The 24,623-nt window shown below is 47.6% G+C and overlaps 2 protein-coding genes across 3 annotated transcripts; both read left to right on the top strand.

Moving 5' to 3' along the window:
- The first annotated feature begins 4,409 nt into the window (after window positions 1–4,409).
- LOC136467135 (phosphoinositide phosphatase SAC7-like) lies at window positions 4,410–20,755 on the top strand. 2 transcript variants are annotated; one of them, XM_066465711.1, is made up of 19 exons: window positions 4,410–4,776; window positions 6,073–6,449; window positions 6,570–6,661; window positions 6,849–6,906; window positions 13,194–13,250; window positions 13,514–13,547; window positions 13,978–14,058; window positions 14,306–14,412; window positions 14,550–14,636; window positions 14,739–14,816; window positions 15,119–15,189; window positions 15,278–15,376; window positions 15,960–16,059; window positions 16,607–16,715; window positions 18,380–18,452; window positions 18,922–19,015; window positions 19,416–19,508; window positions 19,598–19,664; window positions 20,353–20,755. In XM_066465711.1, exons 2-19 carry the CDS (start codon window positions 6,084–6,086, stop codon window positions 20,481–20,483), a joined length of 1,797 nt encoding a protein of 598 aa, XP_066321808.1. In that variant the 5' UTR covers window positions 4,410–4,776; window positions 6,073–6,083; the 3' UTR covers window positions 20,484–20,755. The 2 variants fall into 2 exon arrangements, with proteins under 2 accessions (XP_066321808.1, XP_066321809.1); XM_066465712.1 differs by lacking the exons at window positions 4,410–4,776; window positions 6,073–6,449; window positions 6,570–6,661; window positions 6,849–6,906 and adding an exon at window positions 7,712–7,754.
- Window positions 20,756–20,888: 133 nt separating this feature from the next.
- LOC136467137 (WEB family protein At1g75720-like) lies at window positions 20,889–23,357 on the top strand. Its single transcript, XM_066465713.1, has 2 exons — window positions 20,889–22,186; window positions 22,931–23,357. The coding sequence occupies exons 1-2, from the start codon at window positions 21,558–21,560 to the stop codon at window positions 22,956–22,958; spliced, it is 657 nt and encodes a 218-aa protein (XP_066321810.1). The 5' UTR covers window positions 20,889–21,557; the 3' UTR covers window positions 22,959–23,357.
- The last annotated feature ends 1,266 nt before the right edge of the window (window positions 23,358–24,623 follow it).

Genomic DNA, 24,623 nt, shown 5'->3' with positions numbered 1-24,623 from the left:
CTAGGATGAGACTATTAGGGCATTGCAGCTACAGAGGAGGAGCAGTTAGATGCTCAGCAGGAGGGTATGGTCGAGAGCGACCCCAGTGACAGTACTAATGATGACTACCAGGATATCCCTCAGATGTCTGCACGACGACATGACCATGAGGCCGATAGTTCCAGTTCAGCTCCACTTGCACCACAGACAGACCCCGCTCTACTTGCTATCCTTGAGCGGATGAGACAGGACCAGGCACGCCAAGCCCAGGAGACAGCAGCTACTTTTACACAGTTTCAGGCCAGATAGGATGAGTTCTAGCAATAGCAGTAGGCTATACAGCAGCAACAGTAGGCCATGCAGCAGCAGCAGCTCCTCTTGCAGCAGTTACTTGGGTTTATGCAGCATGTCATCTCTGCTATTGGAGCTCCACTGCCACAGCTTACTCCCCAGCGTGGTCAGCCTGTCACCACTTCATAGACTCTAGTTGTACAGCCTAGTGGGCTTCAGAGTCAGGGACAGCCAGCGACATAGTTTCCTTCACCTACAGAGCAGGTGTCCTAGTGGTTTGCCTCGCTAGTGCCAGCCCCATAGATCACACCTCTACAGATGGGCTTCACACCGACATAGACTTCCTCGCTGCTAGCGCCAGATACCATAGTTTCCAGGAGCCTTGATGCTACCTTCAGTGAGTTGACAGGGCAACCCACTCCACCATATCTACATGTCCCTAGACCTTCCATAGTTGCACCTATTATCAGGACTACAGAGACGCTCCCTTCTTCAGTTGCATCATCAGAGCCACCTGCTACGGTTATACATACAGAGTCATAGGCCGCACCAGTCTCTGATCCAATCCAGACCGCTTCAGCATTGCTTTCAGCTACAGAGGGTCATATAGCTCAGATCTTAGGATCAGATGATGATGGCACATGGTTCTAGCTCGCTCCTCGCACCTCAACGCATGACTCGTCCGTTACAGCTCCGGTGACCGACCCTTAGGTTTTGGTGTTTGACGCCAAAGGGGGAGAGGGATTGAGTATGTTAGACTTAGGGGGAGCGATACATTTAGGGGGAGTCTATCTACTATATTTGTTTTTTTATGTGTGATACACTATTATGCATTCATGTGTTTAATTTCATGCATTGAACTATATTTATGTGATAGTGATATCTATGTGATCGTGATATTCATGTGATATGTAGCATGTGTGCTCTCTACTTTAAATTAATTATATATCATATCACTTGTGTTATGCTCATTTGCTTTGGTTCCGTGTTTTACTCCGATGCAAATGAGCTTTATTTCTTGTACTCATGCTTATTTCATATCTATTGAGTACATCATGTTAGCTTGGGTCATATAAGCTTGTCTAACTCTTTTGTTCTTATTGTCAAAAGCTTATATGAACCAAGCATGTTGAAAACCTCATCTCTTTTACATACTCGAGGTTGTATTGTCATCAATCACCAAAAATGGAGAGATTGAAAGCATCTAGGCCCCTAGTTGGGTTTTGGTGATTAATGACAATACGTGATTACTGTGACTAACGTGTGTTTTGCAGAGGCAATTAAGTTAGGTCACGGTAATGGCAATTGATTAGGCAATCATGGTTGTCATGCCCCTACGATGAAAATCGTTTCGATTTTCAAAGGATGGAAGACAAGGTTAAGGATGGACTAGTTCTAAGTGTCGTTTGGTGTTGAAGAGGCACTTAGAGTAGTTTAGGACTTTATTTTTCCTTTGGTCATACTATTAAGGAGGGTATGGACGGGTAGCTTGATCTAGGTGAGTCTAGTGGGTTAGGTGTGGTGCACATTTATTAAAACTAGCACTAGGTAGCTCCTAAATAGCCCTTAGATCAATTGGAGCAAACTTCATTCACATATGATTGCGAGTTCAAAGTGAATGGAGGGTCAAATGTTGACCGGATGTTGGTTTCGGTGTGACCGGATGCTGGCGCAGAGTCTGGTCAGTTCATTTGACCAAGGTGAAGTCGTCTGGTTGCGACCGGACGCTGAGCGAAATGTGACCGGACGCTGGGTGCCAGCGTTCGGTCAACTCCAGTAAGGTTCTAGAGAGGGAAAATCCTGATCGAACACGTTCGGTCAGTGTTGACCGGACGCTGGTCAGGTTTTGGCTACTGACCGAACGCTGAGCAGCAAAGTGACTAGACGCTCAGCGTTCGGTCAACATTAGTAAGGTTCTAGAGGGCAGTTTTCGTGATTGGACGTTGGTCAGCGTCCGGTCACCACTTAACTGCTCGGTGGCGGGGAGAACTGATCGGAGCATTCGGTCACCCCGTAGTGGCACATAACGGTTCGTTTTGAATGAGGATATAAAAATACTTCCTCTATTCACTTGAGGGATTACTTTTGCTCATTGCAACAGCTGAGAAACACCCTTGAGAGTGCCAAAAAGAGCAAGGTCCTAGTGAGGTGATTGAGATTTGAGAATCCAAGAGAGAGACCTCATTAGTGAAAGCAAGAGTATCAAAGTGTGCATCCACCCTTCTCATTAGGCTTGTCGTGCTTAAGTGAGAGTTCGTGCTTGTTACTCTTGGTGATCGCCATCACCTAGATAGTTTTGTGGTTATTGGGAGCTTGGTGATCATCCGACGGAGCTTGTGGATGACCTAACTCAAGTTGTGAGCGGTTGTGGGTGATTCACTACAACGGAGTGTCGAATAATCAACCCATAGAGAGCACTTGATCCTTGCGCGGATCAAGGGGGAGCTACACCCTTACGCGGGTGCTCCAACGAGGACTAGTGGGGAGTGGCGACTCTCCGATACCTCGGTAAAACATCACCGCGTTCCTCCTTCTCTCTCTACTTTAAGTATTTATTTGGAGCAGTTCAATTCTTGTCTTTACATTCATAGAATTGTCATGTTAGAGTAGGATTGGAACATATGTTGCTAAACTTTTGTGCGGTAGAACAATAGAAACACTTTCTAGGCACAAGGGGTGAAGTGGGCTAACCGTAGGATTTAATTATTGCAAAGAATTTTAAAATTTGTCCAATTCATCTCCCTCTTGGACATCTTGATCCTTTAAGTGCGACCACGTATTGGACCTCAGCAATTGGATGAGTGAGATATTGCATTGAGCATGATGGAATGCCCTACTGATTTAGTCCGCCAGCCTCTATACCAGTCGATCTTAGGGGTGGACATTCGGTTAACCAAAACCGATCAGCTTGGTTTCTTGGTTTCTTAGCAAATTCGATTATATGAGAATCAGAGACCGATTGGTCCTTTTAAAAAACAGGAACGGATGAAATTCGGTTTTAGTTATTTCAGTTCGGTTAACGTTATAACCGAACTAACCAAGTCTCCTGGACGCACACAGAGATTCACTGAACCAATGGAAAAAGAAAAAATGTAGCTATTGAGCTCGTCGTAAAGCCACCGAGCGTAGTGGCGGAGCTAGCTTTTACTCAAGACTAGGGCCTTTAAAAAGCTAAAAATATTGTACGAAACACATGATGGTATGAAAAAATACTAACTGTCTAGTGAGGTGGTGCATTCGCCATCGCCTCGTCAAGCTATGTATATAAATAAGATCAAAATATAAATGAAAATGTCATAAAAAGATTAATTGTTGAACATACATTTATAATCTGAATGCAATGTACCATTATAACGAGTTGTGCTAGGTAACTTTTTCAAACGCGAGTCGCGACCTTGCCTCCTCCGTGTGGTCGCGCGCTGGTGCATGCAATGCGAGGGACGGAGGGAGACCGACGCGGCGACTAGCCCTAGACAAATTTAATCGAGAATTAAAAACCGAACCGAAAGAACAAAAACCAAAAGAACCGGAACCGAAAAATTCGGTTTCTTATTCGGTTCCTGATATTAAGGAACCGAAATAACTGAAGAAAATTCGGTTCCTACTCTCGGTTAACCTAAAGAACCAAATTACATGAATTATACTCTACTTACTTGTATTTTTTAAGATTATATTTGGTTTACGTGTAGTGTTTTCTATTTGAACTGCTATATATTTGTGTTATTATATTGCTATTATTTTTTATACATTATTATTATTAAAAATGAATATAGTGTTGTATAAATTTGTCTTAGAACACGTATATTTATTGTTGTCTTGAGGTCTTCTGAAAAAAATCGGTTAGTTCGGTTAGAACTGAAGCCGACCCGAAATAACTGAGAACCGAAATGCTCGGTTCTTAATTTTTTTTTGAACCGATCGGTTTCGATTTTTTAGAAACCAAATTTCATCAGCAACCGATGAAACCGAAGCGAGAACCGAACGTCCACCTTTAACGGCGACGCCTGAGTGAGGCCTGAAGCCTGAGTGCCTAGCTTTGCTCTTGGGCCTCTGATATTGGGTTGAAAAAATACAAGGGGTATGTGGTGTTAGTGGGCTGACGACTAGGGCCTGGTCCGAGCGAGCCCCGCGCGCTTGTTGTGCCGCCGCGAGCGGCGAGCGCAAGGACTCCGCGTGACGTGCATCAGCCCGCGGCCGTGTGCCTCGACCCCGCACCTCGCCGGTCTGCCTCTCGCTCCTCGGCTCGATTGGTCGCAGGCTCGTCCCGCTCGTGGTGAGAGGGAGGGAAGGAGCGGGAGCGGTGGAGTGGGGCCTAGTCAACCTTCCCGCAAACAATCGTGGCACACCTTTTATGACCTTGTCTGTGGGCCCTGTCATCCTCACCCTCTGCATCGCCGGCCTCGAGAGAGGAGTCGCCGCCCCGCTCCGGCGAAAACCGCCCAGCGAATCAGCGATCCCTGACAACCAGCTAGCCGCTGAGGCAGGAGGGGCCTTCTTATCGCCGTGGTACGCCTCGTTTCTCCTACAGACTTAATTAGAATTACTTATCGCTTAACATTGGGGCGCTGGGGGGTTGAGGGCGCCGTGGATCGCCCGCCCGTAGGAGATTCGATTGGGCGGTGCGGACTCCACGCCGCTTAATAATCGTACAGAAATTGCGTGCGAGCGTCATGTCGATCTCCGCGATCGACCGGACCCCGTGGATATAGCCTCAGATTTCGTGGGTTTCTGATTTCTGAATAAGGCGAATAGCGCATGCTGTTGAGTCAATTGCTTGATTCTCTCCTCAGCCAGCCCTGATCTGTCGTCTCCAACAACATATAGGATCGCAAAGACATTCTGATTCCTCATCACCCAAGATCCCTGGTGCTAGCTATCACACTGTGGGCCAATGGCCAGCTGTGCTGCTCTAGTTACAGGATGCATTCTTGCATCCCGCCCGCATTGCGTGAATCATGTTAATAGAAGGATCCAGGGCCGTAGGTCCCTTCGATCTCAGCACAACCATGTTAGACCTCATTTTCCGGGCTCAAATATAAACCAATTGTTCAGCTGTGCTCCTGTTGGTGGCCATCTCACAGTTGCCCACGCTCAAGGTTTGAGCTGTCTATTTCGTTTTTTCCATGAAAGATGATTATTCAAGGCCTACTGCTCATGTGTGTTGCAAGGTTCCAGAAGGCTTGCTCTGATGGTTGCCACTGCAGCCCTGTCATTTCTTCTGTTATTGTACAATCTAGAGAAATTTTAGGTTCAAAAAATACCTGGCAACTTCTTATATGGTAAACACCACGCCACAAGTATATAGCGGCTCCTAACGCACTACTTGTTATCCATTTCCATCAAACATAATCTAAACATGCTATACAATATTACAATGTGATAAAATATGTGGAGGAAGATGGAAATGATATAAAAAAAATAGATACAGGGAAGGGACTATATAGAGATATAGCAATAATTATGGAAATGAGAAAAATATTTGGTGCAAAGGAGAGAAGGAAGAAAACAAAAGGCAGGCTATTGGGCAACCATCATTCTCTAACTGTTCATGTCTTCTCAAGATGTTGATAACTTCCTTTACAACATCTTATCTTTTTTCTTATTTTAGATTAAATGTAATGAAAGATGGAGGTGTCATGTGTTAAAAGTATTCACTATAATTCTTTTAATATATTTACCTCCTAGTTCCAAGTATCTTGACATGAATGATATTTTGTGATATCAAATTGACCAGTACTCTAAATGAAAATCTAGCCATGTCATTGTGATGCTAATTATTATCAGTTTCACCAATTATTTCAGGTTATCCCACCATGGATGAGACAACTGATGCAAGCCCTTCGTCAAAACTCCATACAAGACTGAGACTCTGGGAGTTTCCTGACTCTTATATATTTGAACCAATTGATGGCCTTGCTGACTTGTACTTGTCAGTTAGCCGGACCAGTGGAACAATGAATCTAGTTCAAGACTTGCCGTCACGTGGACCCACTACAAAATATAAAGTTCAAACAGTATATGGTGTGGTAGGAGTGCTCAAACTTGCAGTTGGATCATATTTTGTGGTGGTCACGGATTGTGATTGTGTGGGATCCTACTTTGGACACGCAATTTTTAAAGTGACAGGGCTAAAAGTTCTTCCCTGCAATAATGCACATAACACCACCTCTGCTGAGCAGGTCTAACATATGCTTCTTTTGTTCTCAGCTAAGTTGTTTGCGGCGCTTTGCTTGCTTTTATGAATTGACTTTCAAAGTCCATCAATATTCCATTTGAACATTCAAATATGCTATTGGCAGAAAAAAATGGAATCAGAATTCTCGGAACTCCTGGATGCTGCAGAGAGGACTGTTGGCCTTCACTTTTCCTACGATATCAACCTAACACTTTCGTGAGTATCTTATTTAACATTTTCAGTTACATTCTTGAGCTCTGTACTTGAAACGTTTAGCAGCTTTAGCTTTTCTAGGCAGAGAGAAGCTATAATAGAATATGCACGTCTCAATTAATTGAGTATTTAGAATATTTCCCTGTATTGATCGCTTACCGCATGCTTGTCTTTGTCTGTTCTAATCCAGTGCACAGAGGCTACATGATCTAGGCGATGAGTATAGAGCTCTTCCTCTTTGGAGACAGGTTTCTTTCGTTCTCCATTTCTAATTCCAGAGTTTTCTTACAGATGGAGGCCTTATCTTTCTCCATTGCAAGCTTCTGCTGCAGTGCTGCTTATGCTTTATTGGAACATGTAGTACCAGGTTACTTTTGCTAGTTGCTACTTTTATTGGTACACAAAAAGAGAGTGACATAATCTGACTATTCCTTTTGGTGACAAAGCTTGCATTCTCCTTTAACACCTAATCTCAAAGTGTGCCATTCTGCTGTTGGTAATTCTAATGACTTTAGTAATGCCATTCTCCTTCAACATGGATAATTTGTAGGACTGTTTTAATTTTTGGTATAACTTTTATGGTGTGAGAAAAATCAAATGTATTTGATTTCAACCTCGTAAAGTTGATTATAATTTTTTCACAGTAGCTTCTCGTAATCACCTCAAAGAACAGTGCAGAAATATGCAATCTAGCTCTGCCAAGTTAAGCATCAGTGCTTAACAATTTCTTGTACTAAATCCACGATGCCTTGTGCTTTTCTAACTACTATTACTGATCAATTTGATGGATAAGTCTCTGTGGTCTTTGTGGGGCTGCAGCAGTCTTTGTGGGGCTGCAGCAGCATGGTGGTCTTGCTGCCCATCAAAGACAGCATCCTTGACTGGCTAGGACAACATCTTAGCATCTAGGACTAGCATCTAGGACAGCATTTAGGACTAGCATCTATGACAGCATCTAGGACAGCATCTTAGACTAGCATCGGCTGGCTAGCAGCCTATAAATATGTATCCCCAACCCTCAGGTTGGTATGCCATTTGTGTGAGAAATAAACCAGAAAATTGCCCCAACTCCTAGTGTCATCCTCTCTCGATGAGAGTAAGAATTCTGCTACTACCAAGAGTAAGAATTCAGTGACTAACAACTGGTATCAGAGCCGTACTATCCTGTAGCCTGAGCATCTCCTGCTCATCTCCTTTCCTAGCCATGCAACAGCCCCAGCTGGGAGCAGCAGCAGCTCCGGCCGCTCCTGCTCACTCCTCTCCCTCTGCGCGTCTGAAGCAGCCCCCTCCCCACGCAGCAGCCTCCCGGTAGCGCGTTATGTCCGCAGGGCAGTCTCAGCGCTCGGTCTCCTCGAGCATGCGGCGTCGGCAGGAGGCCGAACTTGCCGCGGCAGAGGAACGCGAGCGAGCGGCGGCAGAGACCGCTGCGGCGGCGGCAAGGGCGTCGAGGCTGGCAGTAGCCAAAGTGGAGGCGGAAGCAGTGGCGGCGGCGGATGCAGCGCGTGCGGCAGTAGCAGAGGTCGAGGTTCTGCGCGGCAGCATCAGCAGCTCCGTTTCTGCTGACGACAACGCCGATGCAGACCTCGAGCTGCTGGGGAGGGAGGCAGCGTGAGCGCGGGCGGCGCAGTGGGCAGCCACGCACGCCCACGAGCGCGACGGCAGCCCAGACAGGCGTGGACGCGCCGACGGCGCTCCTGGAGGAGGCGCGCACGGCGGTGGCGCTCCTGGAGGAGGCGCGCACGACAACCGTGGCAGACGGGTCGATGGAGAGCGCGGCCTTCACAGGCAGCGTGACTCTCTCCCCGGATCGGTACCGTGGTTACCACGGGCTCCAGGCTGTTGTCAGGGACGTCGGCCCCGGCGATGGGTGGCTTACCCTTACTAAGACCAACTACGTCGAGTGGGCTACGGTGATGAGGGTAAAGCTCCAGGTGCGGCACATGTGGGAGGCAGTCCGGTACGGCGACGTCGACTACGACCAGGATCGACGGGCGCTGGATGCCCTCATCGCTGCAGTCCTGTCCGAGATGCAGTTCTCGCTTACCAACAAGCGGACTGCCAAGGAGGCTTGGGATGCCATCGCTGTGGCACACATCGGCAGCGACTGCGCCCGCAAGTCCACACTGCAGGCACTTCACAAGGAGTGGGAGAACCTGGCCTTCAAGCCAGGTGAGGACGTTGATGACTTTGCTCTCTGTCTCAACACTCTATTGCAGAAGATGGTGCAGTTCGGTGATGACACCTACGGCGAGGAGAGAGCTGTCAAAAAGCTCTTCCGCTGCGTCCCCGAGAAGTACAAGCAGATGGCTCGCTCGATCGAGTCCCTGCTGGATCTCTCTACGATGTCGATCGAGGAGGCGATAGGTCGCCTCAAGGTCGTCGACAGCGATGAGCCACAGTCTCTCTCGGGGCCCATCACCACTGGCGGGAAGCTCCTCACTCAGGAGCAGTGGGTTGCCTGCCAAGGTGACCGGAAGAAGGGTGAGCCTTCTTCCGCGACAGGCGGTCGCAAGCGTGGCAAGCCGCGCAGAGACGCCCAGGCCGGGGTGCGAGGACGTGCCGAGGGTGATGCCCGCGGAGGCGCCCAGGGCGGCGCTGCCGGCAAGCACATGCCGGCACGAGACGACACCTGCCGCAACTGTGGCCAGCTTGGCCATTAGGCCAAGGACTGTCGACAGCCACGACGCGGCCAGGCCCACGTCGCACAGGCAGAGGAGCCGCTCTGTTCATGGCACATGCAAGCATCGAGCTACCTCCAGCGGCACCGGCCGCAGCGGCTCTCCTCCACCTTGACGAGCCAAAAGCACATGCCCTCCTCGGCGACGGCTCCAGCAACGACAAGACTGACGGGTGGTGCCTCGACACCGATTGCCACCCATCACATGACCGGTCGACGGGAGTTCTTCACCGAGCTTGACTCTAGCGTCCGAGGCTCCGTCAAGTTTGGGGATGCCTTCGGCGTGGAGATCAAGGGCGTCGGCTCCGTCATCTTCACTGCCGTGTCTGGTGAGCACAGGCTGCTCACCGGAGTCTACTACATCCCCGCGTTGAGGAACTCTATCATTAGCTTGGGACAGCTGGATGAGAACGGTTCGCGCGTGGTGGTTGAGGATGGAGTCATGAGGATTTGGGATCGCCGTCGTCGCCTTCTTGCCAAGGTATCCAGAAGCGCAAATCGACTCTACGTCCTTAACGTGCAGGTGGCACAACCCCTCTGTCTCGCTGCTTGTTGGGACGACGAGGCGTGGCAGTGGCACGAGCGCTTCGGGCACCTTCACTTCGAGGCCCTGAAGCGGCTTAGTGCCACGGAGATGGTGCGAGGCCTGCCGTGCCTCGACCATGTGGAGCAGCTCTGCGACGTCTGCGTGTTGACGAAGCAGAGGCGACTCCCCTTTCCCTAGCGGGCGAGCTTTCGAGCCAAGGAGAGGCTCGAGCTTGTGCACGGGGACTTGTGTGGCCCGGTGACACCGGCCACACCGGGAGGTCGACGACCTCTCCCGCTACATGTGGGTGATGGTCCTCGGCAGCAAGGGAGAGGTTGCGGACGCCATCAGGCGCGCGCAGGCTGCTGCGGAGGCGGAGTGCGGCCACAAGCTGTGCGTGCTGCGCACCGACAACGGCGGCTGAATTCGTGTCGTACTGCGCTGATGAGGGCATTCAGCGCCACTACTCCGCGCCGTACAACCCGCAGCAGAACGGCGTCGTCGAGCGGCGCAACCAGACGGTTGTGGGGATGGCTCGGGCCCTTCTCAAGCAGAGGGGGATGCCGGCTGTCTTCTGGGGAGAGGCGGTGGTGTCGGCCGTCTAAATCCTCAACCGCTCGCCTACCAAGGCGCTCGACGGCAGGACGCCGTACAAGGCTTGGCATGGGCGCAAGCCGACGGTCTCCCACTTGCGGGTCTTCGGCTGCCTCGCATTCGTCAAGGAGCTTGGCCACATCAGCAAGCTCGACGACTGGAGCACTCCGGGAGTGTTCATCGGCTACGCGGTGGGCTCGAAGGCCTACCGCATCCTCGACCTGAAGACACAGCGTGTGCGCACGGCGCGCGACGTTGTGTTCGACGAAGGGTGAGGATGGGCGTGGGACAAGGCGGTGGACGACGGCTCGGCTCCGACGTACGACGACTTCACTGTCGAGTACGTCCACTTCGAGGGAGCTGGGGGAGTAGGCAGCTCTCCTTCTACGAGCGCGTCTACCCCAGCCCCCGAGCCTCCACCGACCCCGGTGCCTGCTACTCCGACAGCACCACTCTCTCCAGCCAAGACCCCGGTTGCGATGAGTTCTTCGTCGGCTCCACCACAGCCAGCACCGCCATGCACTCCAGCACCGACAGGCACCTCTCCGGGCACGTCTACTCCAACACCAGCTCGTGTCGAGCACAGCCCAGTTGAGCTCGCTACTCCGCTCTCTCACGACGAAGAGCGCATCGACGCGTACCACGACGGCGAGCCGTTGCGGTACCATACGATAGAGAACCTTCTCGGCGACCAGCCGGTGCCGGGACCGGTGCCTCGACTTGGAGGCGCAGTTGCACCTTGCGTGTGACGATGGCGAGCCTCGGTCGTTTGCAGAGGCCGAGAGACACGCGGCATGGCGCGCCGCGATGCAATTGGAGATGGATGCGATTGAGAAGAACCGCACCTGGGAGCTTGCTGACCTTCCTTGTGGTCACCGCGTGATCACCCTTAAGTGGGTGTACAAGCTGAAGAGGGATGAAGCCGGCGCCATCGTCAAGCACAAGGCTCGCTTGGTGGCACGAGGTTTCGTGCAGCAAGAGGGGGTCGACTTCGACGACGCCTTTGCTCCCGTGGCACGGATGGAGTCCGTGCGACTCCTTGCGCTAGCCGCCCAGGAGGGCTAGCGTGTTCATCACATGGACGTCAAGTCGGCGTTCCTTAACGTCGACTTGAAGGAGGAGGTCTACGTGCACCAGCCGTCGGGATTTGCGATCCTCGGCAAGGAGGGCAAGGTGCTCTGCCTGTGCAAGGCCCTCTATGGCTTGCGGCAGGCACCGAGGGCGTGGAATGCCAAGTTGGATTCCACGCTAAAGGGGATGGGCTTCGAGCAAAGCCCGCACGAGGCGGCCATCTACCGACGGGGCAGTGGAGGAAATGCTCTGCTGGTGGGTGTCTACGTCGACGACTTGGTGATCACCGGCACCAAGGATGCGGAGGTGGCGGCATTCAAGGAAGTGATGAAGGCCACCTTCCAGATGAGTGACCTGGGGCCTCTCTCCTTCTACCTGAGAATCGAGGTGCACCAGGATGACTCCGGGATCACGCTTCGACAGACCGCCTACGCCAAGCGCGTCGTTGAGCTAGCTGGGCTCACCGACTGCAACCCAGCTCTCTCTCCGATGGAGGAGAGGCTGAAGCTGAGCCGCGACAGCACGACGGAGGAGGTGGACGCTACGCAGTACCGGCGTCTTGTGGGGAGCCTTCGCTACCTCGCCCACATACGGCCGGACTTGGCATTCTCCGTCGGCTACGTTAGTCGGTTCATGCAGCGACCGACGATGGAGCACCAGCAGGCTGTGAAGAGGATCGTCCGCTACGTTGCGGGGACTCTCGACCACGGCCTCTACTACCATAGGTGCCCTGGGGTGGCACACTTTGTCGGGTACAGCGACAGCGACCACGCCGGCGACATCGATACCAGCAAGAGTACAAGCGGGATCCTCTTCCTCCTCGACAAGTGCCTCGTTAGCTGGCAGTCGGTCAAGCAGCAGGTGGTGGCCCTGTCCAGCTGCGAGGCCGAGTACATAGCGGCCTCCACCGCTTCGACTCAGGCGCTCTGGCTCGCTCGACTGCTTGGTGATCTCCTCGGCAGAGATACTAGAGCGGTGGAGCTCAGGATGGACAGCAAGTCCGCTCTGGCTCTGGCAAAGAACCCCGTTTTCCATGAACGGAGTAAGTACGTCTGGATGAGGTACCACTTCATCCGAGGCTGTTTGGAGGAAGGGAGCATCAAGGCGAGCTACATCAACACCAAGGACCAGCTTGCGGACCTGCTTACCAAGCCTCTTGGGAGGATCAAGTTCCTTGAGCTCTGCTCCAGGACCGGGATGGTTCAACTTTCCCACAAGACGACGTACAAGACTTAGGGGGAGAATGATGGATAAGTCTCTGTGGTCTTTGTGGGGCTGCAGCAGTCTTTGTGGGGCTACAGCAGCATGGTGGTCTTGCTACCCATGGTGGTCTTGCTGCCCATCAAGGACAGCATCCTTGACTGGCTAGGACAGCATCTTAGCATCTAGGACAGCATCTAGGACAGCATCTAGGACAGCATCTAGCACTAGCATCTAGGACAGCATCTAGGACATCATCTTAGACTAGCATCTTGCATATGCTTGGCTGGCTAGCAGCCTATAAATATGTATCCCCAACCCCTCAGGTTGGTATGGCATTTGTGTGAGAAATAAACTAGAAAATTGCCCCAACTCCTAGTGTCATCCTCTCTTGATGAGAGTAAGAATTCTGCTACTACCAAGAGTAAGAATTCAGCGACTAACACAATTAACATAATTATTTTCAGGCGGAACCAAGATTTCTATGGAACGCTTACTTGTTGGAACCTCTAATTGAGAACAAGGTAAGATTAAGACTATCTCTAGGTATTCTGTTTGGATAGGAGGGGTTGGTAACCGGATTGCCTTAGCATTCAGCTCACATTTGAACGAAATCCTAAAATTGTATAGTAAATTTCCCATTCTTTTTTCTTAATATAATGACACGCAGCTCTCCTGCATGTTCGATAAAAAATTCCCTTTCTGGACAGGCCCTTAGCTCATTTCAGTTTTGATTTAAGTGCTGATATCTGCAAAGTATTCTGATTTCTTCTTTCTCCCTTGACAGCTGAACCAGTACTTATTGCCAGTAATTCAAGGCAGTATCCTTGGTATATCGTGACATTTTCAACAATTTCACTACTAGAGAAATGGGCCTTGCTATGGTACTCCGAGAACCCCTTAGGAAATCACGTTACAACAACTACTGTTGAAAAATGTTACCTATATATAATGCATCTAATGTGCAACTGTCATATACATTTTTCATAACATGCCACACATCTGTGACATAACAAGTCATGTTAGCATACACACCTCTAAACATGTCTCCTTTTTTTATGTCACATTCAAGAACTAAAAACTTTACTTCCTAGGAGGTAATAGTTAATCATAGCCATCTAGATCTATCTAAGTGGATGGGTCCACAGTAATTTCGGAGTACCATAGCAAATCTGTGGAGAAATAAGATGTTTTCTATTAAATTATTGACTCAAGTTTTCTGTGAGTTTCTGCAACTTAACTAAACATCAGGTTTTCAAAATATCCAAGCAGAAGTTGGGTCAGAGAAGGTAAATGTGACCCTGATTGCACGTAGGTGCACACGAAGGATAGGTGAGGGTTTGTTGTTATCAAAATAAGTTTTTCAGATTTTTCAAATTTCATTAACATTTTAGTTCAATACATGGTTGGCTTGTCCTTTACCAGCCTCCTCTTGTACTGTTCTTTTTGTTCCTTTTTTTTCAATTAAAATATTTACAGTGCCCCCCCCCCCCCCCCCCCCCCCCCCCCCCCCCCCCCCCCCCCCCCTCCATCTGTCTCATTTCCAGTAGATTGAATAATAGCTCTCTGGTTTTTTAAGGTACTCGAATGTGGAGACGAGGAGCTGATGCAGAGGGTTATGCTGCAAACTTCGTTGAATCAGAGCAGATAATGCAGTCAAAAGGGTTTACAGCATCCTATGTACAAGTAAGTTTCTTCACACAATCTAAAATCAACCAATAACATTGCTTTTTGGTTCCCACACTTATAAGTTATGCTTCATTCTGAATTAGTTTGTTGTTAAACAAATCTTCTAAATATTTAACAAATTATATGTTTTGTAGGTTCGAGGCTCTATGCCATTCTTGTGGGAGCAGATTGTTGATTTGACATACAAACCTAGTTTTGACATTGTTAGACAAGAGGAGGCGGTGAGCCCACTTATTTGGTTCCTTGTTTTGTTCTTTACCTTGTTGCTTTAACAGCACTATGCCTTTCCGTGAAATTATATGCTATCTGTTTCTGTTGTTCAGCCTCGTGTACTTGAGAGGCACTTCCATGATTTGCAAAAGAAATATGGAGCTGTCTTAGCTGTTGATCTTGTCAATACAGTAAGTGCACTGCTCTTGGACTTCGAACTAACTTTAGTGCTATGATTTTCAAAATTAAGAAAATCAGAAGTATATGCTCCATGACCATTGTGTATGGGATTTGCTCCTCTTTAAGATGTCTATTTTCCAAAATCGAATTTATTTTCTTCATATTAGGATTGACCTCTGATATGCATTCTGCATACTTGCATGCTTTTTTCCCCAAGTGAGCATGTTTGTTTCGTAGAAATGTGATACCGTGATTCCTTCGGCTTATGTTGCATAGAGTATTTTACTTGCTTATTGGCTTCATTCTCTTTCAGGGTGGCGGTGAGGGTCGCCTCCGTGAAAGATATGCAAAATCTATTGAACCTATTCTTAGTGAAGATATAAGGTAACAATTTCTTTCTCTACGATTGAATGCGCACTGCTCCTATCATGTTGTATTAGAGCTAAGCATGTATGAATGCCATGTCTTGCAGATATGTGCACTTTGACTTCCACCGAGTTTGTGGTCATATTCACTTTGAGCGCCTTTCTCAGCTGTATGATCAGATCAAGGACTATCTTCAGAAACATAAGTATGCTGTTAGCTGATACAGTATATTCAATGCCATGCCCTTTATCATTTGTGTACATTCTTGTTGTCTGTCAAAGGAACCTTGTTATATTGGGGCCAAATCAATCACCATCGTGCTTTGGTCAACACAAAACCACCAATTGCATCAAATCTGCATGCAAAAAACAACTGCACGAGTCATGCTTGAGTGAATCATTTAGTTCTTTAATCTGTTGGTGTATAGATTTTACTCTGATTCAGCCTGATGCAGAACGAACTTTTCTGCTTGAAGTTAAACCTATCTAATCTTGCACATTGCCACCTGAAATACTGGTTGGAGCCTTTAGGGGCTATAGTACAGATGCATTAAGGACCTACCATGCAGATTTTCTTTTTCATATTCGGAGTTTCTGGCTAAGCAGGAAAAGTGCAGTGCATTCAATCACTAGTCATACTGTTATTGGTTTGTTATCTTGTCTAGTGAGTTCTTTTGTATATCTAGCGATATGTTCCTTTATACCTTGTTTCCAAAGTCTCTTACATCTCTGGATGTTATATTGTTATCATTTCCTTCGCATGGTCTTGCTAATATGGTTATGTGATAGGTACTTCCTTGTAAATGATAAAGGAGAGAAAATTGAGGAGCAGACTGGCACTGTAAGAACAAATTGTATAGATTGTTTGGATCGCACCAATGTGACTCAGGTACTTACTAGACTTTATCACATTCACTCATACTTCAACATTTGTTGTTTATCAAATAATCTGTCTATGCAATACCGTTTGTCATCCAGTTACCTAGTTTTTCAAACCAGCGTATGACATTTATTGTTTGTCTAAGGGCCCTTCATGGTTTATTATAGCATTAGTGTATATTATCAGACAGGTGTAGAAATTGCAAAACCATCTTTTGATTTGTGAATCATATCCAAACTGTTTCACTGTGTATGGAATATGGATTGATGTACTTTTAGGACTGCATGCTCGATATTGATCATATGGTTAAGTTGCACACTTGTTTGGTTTTTCAAGATTGTTTGTTCTAAAACAGTACAGACTAGTAATACATTTCTTTTTTACTGGAACATACACATACTAGCACTACTGATGCAATAAGAATCCCATGGCTGGACTTGCAAAGTAGACGATCATTGCACTCTTGTTGATACTTTTATGACATACTATTGCTATCTATTTTATGTTTCCTGTTCAACTTTCACTTGTATATCTAAACTCTGACATTCCTGAACAGAGCATGATTGGGCGAAAAATTCTGGAAAGCCAACTTCAACGTATAGGAGTTTTTGGTGCTGGTGATACAATAAGCAAACATCCAGCCTTTGATACAAACTACAAAATTTGTGAGTATTATGTTTGCCATTTAATTAAGGATTAAGTCCACTTTTGGCCCCTCAACTATTGTGTTGGTCTAATTTTAACCCTCAACTACAAAACCGTCTAGTATCAGTACCCAAATTGTCAAAACAGTTCACTTTTAGCACCTGGGCGGGGACAAGGCTGTTTTGACCGACGTTGAGCGGTTTTGACCACGCATGCTGGCGTTGACCGCCACGTAGGACGCTAGCCTGCATCTCAGCGACATGTGGGGCCCGCGCGTTACCCACTCATTCCCTCCCTCTCCTTCCTCCGGCTCCAGCAGCTCCAGTCGAGCATGGGCGCCTCGCCCTCGCCGCACAGCCACGTCCTCTCCACGGCGACGTCCGACCTGACCTTCACCCTGCAAGCCTCGCCGTTCCGCTTCACCGTCTCCCGGCGCTCCAGCGGCGACGTCCTCTTCGACACCTCCGCGGCGCTGGTGTTCAAGGACAGGTACCTGGAGCTGACCACGGCGCTGCCGGCGGACGGCCGGGCGTCGCTGTACGGGCTGGGCGAGCACACCAAGCGCACGTTCCGGCTGCAGCGCAACGACACATTCACGCTCTGGAACGCCGACATCGCCGCCTCCAACGTGGACCTCAACCTCTACGGCTCCTTGACGGTTAGGACGGACATGGTCGTTTCTATCTGAGTTATCCAGATCCTGTGCACTTGCTTGCATCCGCGCGTGCGCCGTGGCCATAGCGTCGCCCTGCACCGCCGCCCGCGTCGCGTTCCGCCGCCTAGCACAGCCGCTCGCCGCCGCCACTCGCGGATCTCGCGCACCGTCGCCGTACGCGGACCTCGCTCGGCCCCGCAGAGATCGCCCGCCTCCACCCATCCAGCCCCGCAGAGGTCGCGGGGAGCTCGCCATCACGTGCCACCGCCTAGCGGGGAGCTCTTCGTGTCCGCCCGCCCAGCCCCGCGGGGTGCTCTCCGCGTCCGCCCGCCATGGACCTGGCTCACGTGGCCGGCGTGGACCTCGCGCAACCGCCGCGCTCACTCGCCGCTCGCGCCACCACATGAGAAGAGAGAATGAAAGGAGCAGCGGCGTCAGCACCGAGGTCTATGGCATCGGTGTCGGGTACCTGGCGGCCATACGAGCCGCGGCAGCACGGCGTTCGGCGCCTTCCCAGCCTCGTCCTCCGCTGTTAGCTGTTCGTGAGCTCGCGCCGCTGCCTATGAACTCAGCTACATTGAGCGACATGCAGGAGTTCGTCGTGCTCCTCGGTGCCTGCCCCACCTCAACCTGTCGCCGCGGATGTGCGGCAAGGGCGAGGCGCCCGTGCTCGACTGGAGCTGCTGGAGCCGGAGGAAGGAGGGAGGGAATGAGTGGGTGACGCGCGGGCCCCACATGTCGTTGAGATGCAGGCCAGCGTCCTATGTGGCAGTCAACGCCAGCGTGGCGTGGTCAAAACCGCTCAACGTCGGTCAAAACAGCCTTGCCCCCGCCCAGGTGCTAAAAGTGAACGGTTTTGACAGTTGGGGTACTGGTACTAGACGGTTTTGTAGTTGAGGGTTAAAATTAGACCAACACAATAGTTGAGGGGCCAAAAGTAGACTTAATCCTTTAATTAATCCAGGTTCTTGGTTCTACTTTTCCAAGCCATATAAACATGTTGCTGTAGTAAAATGAGCCTTTTTTCAGTGTGGGCCAATCATGGAGATGCAATCAGCATTCAGTACTCTGGAACTCCTGCTCTGAAGGGAGATTTTGTTCGGTAATTTATTTAGAAAAAAAAAAATCATGTTTCTTATTTTGAGTTCTTTTATTCTATTTCTATTTCTTTCCTTTTCTAGTTAGCAAGAGCATAAACTACTTCTAATTGTACATTAACTAAGAACAGTTGTAGCTTGTAGCCACTTTTACAATGATCTCTATGCCTGTATCACCCAGATAATGGGCTACTGTAAAGTTTTATTAATCATCTGGCGAAAAGTCTCTGTCTAACCAGTAAATTTTAGTGCAACAGGGCACAAGATGGTTCCACATGTCCACATTAATAATTTGGCTGACCAAGTGCATATTAAGTAGTGTACTTTTGTTTGTCAGTCTCTAGATTACTGCTAGTTAATTTATATTCATTTTGTTTGTAGTTGGGTGCTTTAAAATGAAGACAAATGTGGAATATTTTTTATTCTATTTCTAGGATACTTTGTCCATAGTTTGAATTTGTTTTTGTCTATTAGGTATGGGAAGCGAACTACTCAAGGAATTCTGAATGATTTGAGGAATGCACTTGGTAGATACTACTTTAATAACTTCGTTGATGGGACTAAGCAGGTAAACAGTTCTTTTTTTTATGGTGCCCCAAATGTCGCATTTCCATAACTTAGCCTAGTACTATATTATGTTAATCATGTATTAGTACCAGTGCGATTCTTGAATTGGGGGTAAGCCTAAGCAAGAAAGTGCTGAAAAATTTATGATGAAAATGGCAGCTTACATGACGTTGTATGATTTAATTGAGTGGTAAGGATTTTCACTAGTGTAAGAGGACTATATGCCAATTATGATTAATGCATCCTCTATAAAACCTGTCGCTAATGTCTCCATCCAGTCTAACTGACTTCATACGAGGCTCAACTCTCTTTCTTCTAAGTTCCAGTTTACCTTTCGTTGAAATATCTGACTTGTGTGCTATATAGGCAGTGCCTCACTATTTATTTATTACCTTACACAGGATGCCATGGATCTTCTTCAAGGACATTACATGACATCTGTTAGTCGAGACATGGCAGTGCCAAGCAAAGCAGGACTTCTGGAGAGTTATGCGGTGGGTACAATTAGCTATAGCTTGAAGTTGCATTTTATGTATGGAGCTATCACATTGTAGACTAACCTGTGCAGTTTTTTCTTTCGCAGTCCTTCCGCCTTGCTTTTGCATTGGTTTTGGGAGCTCTAATGTTCATGATGATGTCACTAAGACAAGGTAAGACTTCTGAATCTTCTGAAACAGACATTTGGGGGTGTTCTGCTATAAATTTATGCTGATTAATTCTCCCCTGCAATTTGGCAGGCAGCAACATTTGCTCTCTGTTTTTCTATCCAACATACACGGATTAAATAAAGGAACAATTTCTTAAAAATCTTGCATTTAGTCTCATCCTTTGGAAAAACAACTTTACCACTAAATATGCTGCCTTGATATTTTGTTTGGGCAAATAGAGAATATTGTGCATTGAGTAAATAAAAAAACAATGAATTCCACTTGCACAAATGTTTATCTTTTTCTTATCTTTTTCTTGGGTCAGTGAAGAGTTGTGCCATGACTCAACTTAGTGTGTGTGTGTGTGTATTTGTGCGCGCGCGCCTGTGTGGTCAAGTTGATGTGTCAGGCAGCATGACAAAATTAATGATGTGTTTGCTAGAGACCAGACCACAATAGCCATGAAGTCTGCCTTGCAACAGTGATTTGGAGGATGTTAAGAAATCAATTTGGAAGTTTGAGAGTGAATTTAGATTGCATCACCGTTCTAAGGACAAATATGAGATTTTTTTGGCTTTGTTATATGCATCCTTGATTTTGACTATTTTAAGTATGTTAACTAAGTCGACTATACAGGCTGATGGAATTTGTTAGTTGATGTTCACAGCTGACTGCTACATCAATTTTGCAGCCCGGAATGATGTTCGCCATTTGTTGCTGTCACTTCTGTGGGCTGGTCTTTGTATTGGCATCACACATTTTGTTAGAGCCAATGGTCGCACGTTCACTAACCGACCTAGGTTTCACAAGTCACGCCATTGATCATTGATGGATGCAAGATGACCATTTGCTCGTCAAGCGACCTAGGTTTCACTTGTTGACACACATTGGTTTACATGAAGTGTTGCATTTTTTGGCACGGTACTTGCCCTTTGTAATAAGTTTTCTTCCATTTTGTAACAAGTTTTTGTTTCCTCCTCTCCTACTTTTGGTTCATACTGTTTTGGCCATCATGGCCTTTGGTAGAATTCATTTGTAAAAACCAAGTGACACGCCTTCAGCACATATCAGTCTATTATGATTTGTTCATATTACATACTTTTGAGTCCTTGACATTTGCACCAGCTATTTTTTTGAGGCAAAATTTGCACCAGCTATGGCTATTCTTCTTCTAACATGAAGTTTGTTCTATATCCTTGTTCCTTTGGGTTTAAACTGAGATAGCTCTTCCTACATCTCACGTAAAATATTCAGACTCAAACTGCCTATCTGTATAGGGCAAATCAGTTACCCTGTCAATTCATCACCTGAAGTTTTCTGGCGTATAACAGTTTCAGCCGTGCAAACAGACCCGATCTTGAATTATATTTGCTGCAGCGCTAAGCTGACCTGGATGCATATTATGCATTAACCTTCTGTGCTTTCGTCCTGATGCACTATCAGATGTTTCCTGCAAGCGGTCACAAACTAACTTCTTCACCTTTTATGTTTTCTTGAAGTCCTGCTGAAGCATCGCAAGAGTGGTTGTTGTCTAGAAAGAAAGAAACAGACTTTTCCTTGCATACTTGCTGTGTATGTACTTTTTACTGTTCCTTGTCAGCTCTGTGTGTGCTCCATCAACTTGTCCAGCCTGCACTTATAAAAGCTCCTTGTGCCTTTGGTGGCAAGTCCTCTTCTTCCCCTCCACCGGCCGTCGTTTTTTACTTGACCTCGACACAAGGCCTGCTGCTGCTGTATTCTGCTGCTGCAACTCCTCCGGTGGGTGTTTGAAGTAGAAGCCAAGACAGGGGCTGGAACGATGTCTACTTCACCGCCCTTCGCCATCACAATGCTGCATTGCATTTGCATCGCGTTCCACGCACTCTTTTGCAGTTGCAGTGCTACTACACTACACCCATGGTGACACAGGCGACGGTCGCGAGCCGAGCCGAGGTGGACACCTCCCGGCCGTTCCAGTCGGTCCGGGAGGCAGTGGAGGTGTTTGGCGAGCGGCGGCACGCCGGTGGCAACGGCAGCAGCTCGAACGAGAGCAGCGCGCCCCCAGCGGCAGCCTCACCATCGTCCGTGATGCTGGAGTGCCTGAAGAAGCTGGAGGAGGACCTGGCGGAGGCCAAGGTTGAGGTGGTGGAGCTGAGGCAGAGGCAGGCCCAGATGGAGGTGGCCGTGTCCAGCCTCAGCGTGCAGTTCAGCAAGGGCCTGGCCGTCTACTCCAGCCTCAGCAAGGGCAAGGAGGTGGCCGTCGTCGTTGGGGATGAGGACAGTGGTGGCCATGGCCGCGTCCGCAGCGACCGGTGGGACGAGAGCCGGGCGGAGGAGTGGGTGGCGAGCCTCGAGTACCTGCCCAGCCTGTCGGAGGCGCTGGCCATCAAGATGGTGGAGGATGACCAGGGCGACAGGAAGGAGAGGAAGGTGGTGAAGAAGAGCAAGAACAAGGCTGCCAGTGCCAGAAGGACCAAGAAGCACAAGAGCGGGATCTCATTGCAATTGGTTGGGGGCATGTTCTGCTCCAAGAAAGCCACGTCCAGGTGATAGTGATCTTAGCCCGCGAGATGTGTTTATATTTATGTTGACAAGAACAAGAAAATGCAACCTTTTTCCTACCTTGTTTTCTGTTGAAGAATCTGCCTCATATATAACTATATAAGCTGCATTGTGCGGCAGCCAGTCTGGAACATAGGAATTCCACAAGGATTTCATGGGAATATATATTGCATGGAACATTTTGATTTGATCCCCGTGTAAATCCAGCGAAATCCCTATTTGTTCCAGATGGGGGGGCCTGAGATAGTTTTGAAGTTGATGCTGCTCTGTATGTTTTTCCCCTAAAATGAAATACATGTATATTACCTTGTTTCCGTACACATATGTAACGAGCGTTAACAGGTAAATTCTGCACTTGGTCAAGTATGATCACAAAGATAATCAGGTTTGTTTGTAAAAACGATTCTGGTTGTCATCGGTAGTGCTTGCTGTAGCAGCGCTGCACGCCAAGCACGGTTCAAATCAAGCAGCTACAGCTGCAGCCTTGGCTATAGAAGTACAAGCCGAGCACTTTGAGGGAACAACTAATTATTTTAAGGGCAACCATCACTTAATTTCTTGGCCCTTAGATCTAAAATTGAGGGTCCAGATCAAATTCCATCTCTCTATCTTTTCTTGTTGATTTTCCCTGGCTATGTTCTGAAACCAATGTTTACCTTCCATCCTTATCTCTTGATTTGCCTTGGCTATATTCTAACACCAATGTTTTCCTTACCTTTCCCTCTCAGTATGAACCAGAGTTGTTTCCTGGCTTAATCAATGGAATGAAGCAACCCAAGATTGTTCTACTGATTTCTGTATTATATCAGGCATGATTGTTCTTGATATACCGAAGGGAAGTAATTTTTTCCATGCATTTGTCTATCCTCATTTTTTTGTGAGAGTAAGAGATGAGACATACATTGCCTTTGGAAATATTTATCATCTTCTCACAGAGTTCAGAAAAGTCCAACAATATTATGCAGAGAAAAAGTACATGTTCAATATTTTTTAGCAAACAAAGTATATGTAGGCATGGGTAAACTAGAACCATTATTGTACTACTCTGCCTATATTGGCTGTTTCAAGATGAGTGTGTAGTTATGTGCATGAGATATCTTGGAAGTAATGTAGAATGGGAAGACGTTATAGCTGACTGTCAGCTCCAACTTCCAAGTGTACATTTGTCCAAAAAAAAAAAAAAACTTCCAAGTGTACATATCTGGACCCCTATGCTGCCCACCAGCATGATCACTGATGTGGTTCACATGTTATCCAGAATGACTCAGCTATTTGTGACGTCGAGTAGATTCATGAACGGTTATAGCTTCCAACGCTCTGTGAAAGTGGAAAGCTAATATGATCGTCAAACAAGTTTTGGTCCTGTCTTTTTGATAGTATCACTAAGGGCCCTTTTGGAATATAGAAATTTCATTGGAACCGTGCAGAAATTTTACAAGAATCGATTCATTTTCACAGAAAAAAAATTCGCATTCCAAATAAACAAAGGGTGTGTTTGGTTTGTGGCTAGAGGTCGGATCATATATCATCATATATCCAGGGGATGCGGGCCAAGTGAAACCATATTCCAGGTCAGATTGCATGAACGGATGTAGAAAAAACTGAGATTATCTGGTTACATGCATGAGCGAATGCAGTCTACTATGACATGCGGGCCCACACAAACACATCGGCATCCAGTGGGTCTAGCTCGACAGTGAAGGCCAATTTAGCTGCATGAACTGATGCGGGATGCTGCTATATCTTACAAGTTACACCTGCAGAGCACTCACACAACACGTGCAAGGAATCTAACATCCTTTTCTTTGGAATCTACAGATGCGTCCAAATGTAGGCTGATATGTGGAGAACCAAACACGCCCTAAGTATTTCTGATGATGAAAATGCAATATACTGCATGCACTCCTTTACATGTTGTGTATGGTACTCTTTTTTTTTAAATCAACATGTTAAGAAAGGTATTAAAAAAAACTTTGTTAGTTGTTAGGCACTCATTCTTTTCCATGAGTCTGTGTGTGCAGCGCATGATCATGCTAATAAGTTGGATTGGTGTAAGAACTCCACCGGATTAAAAAAAAGACTCATTTTCCTATATTCATGCATAAAAAGAACTGAGGTGCAATACTTTTTAGCGAACGAACCGTGCTTTTCTCTCACAACAAATCAACATAAGCATCAGCATAAACCAAATTTCAACAAAACGAACAGGGCCTAACAAATCCCCTTTCCTATTTTTTGTTTCTCACTTGAGAAAAAAAAAATCCTCCCTCAACTCCTGGAAAAAAGGTGAGACAAACTCAATCTCTTTTCCCGTTTCCTCTCCATGCCAGGCCACCATGTACGATGTTTTCTCACGGAACTGACCGAGGTGTTAAATAGGAAAGAAAAACTTAGAGACAGGCACGGAAAGAATTTGAGTTT

Source organism: Miscanthus floridulus, chromosome 7 (genome assembly GCF_019320115.1).
Source record: "Miscanthus floridulus cultivar M001 chromosome 7, ASM1932011v1, whole genome shotgun sequence".
NCBI classification, from domain to species: domain Eukaryota; kingdom Viridiplantae; phylum Streptophyta; class Magnoliopsida; order Poales; family Poaceae; genus Miscanthus; species Miscanthus floridulus.
This window is presented reverse-complemented; position numbering and strand designations above follow the sequence as displayed.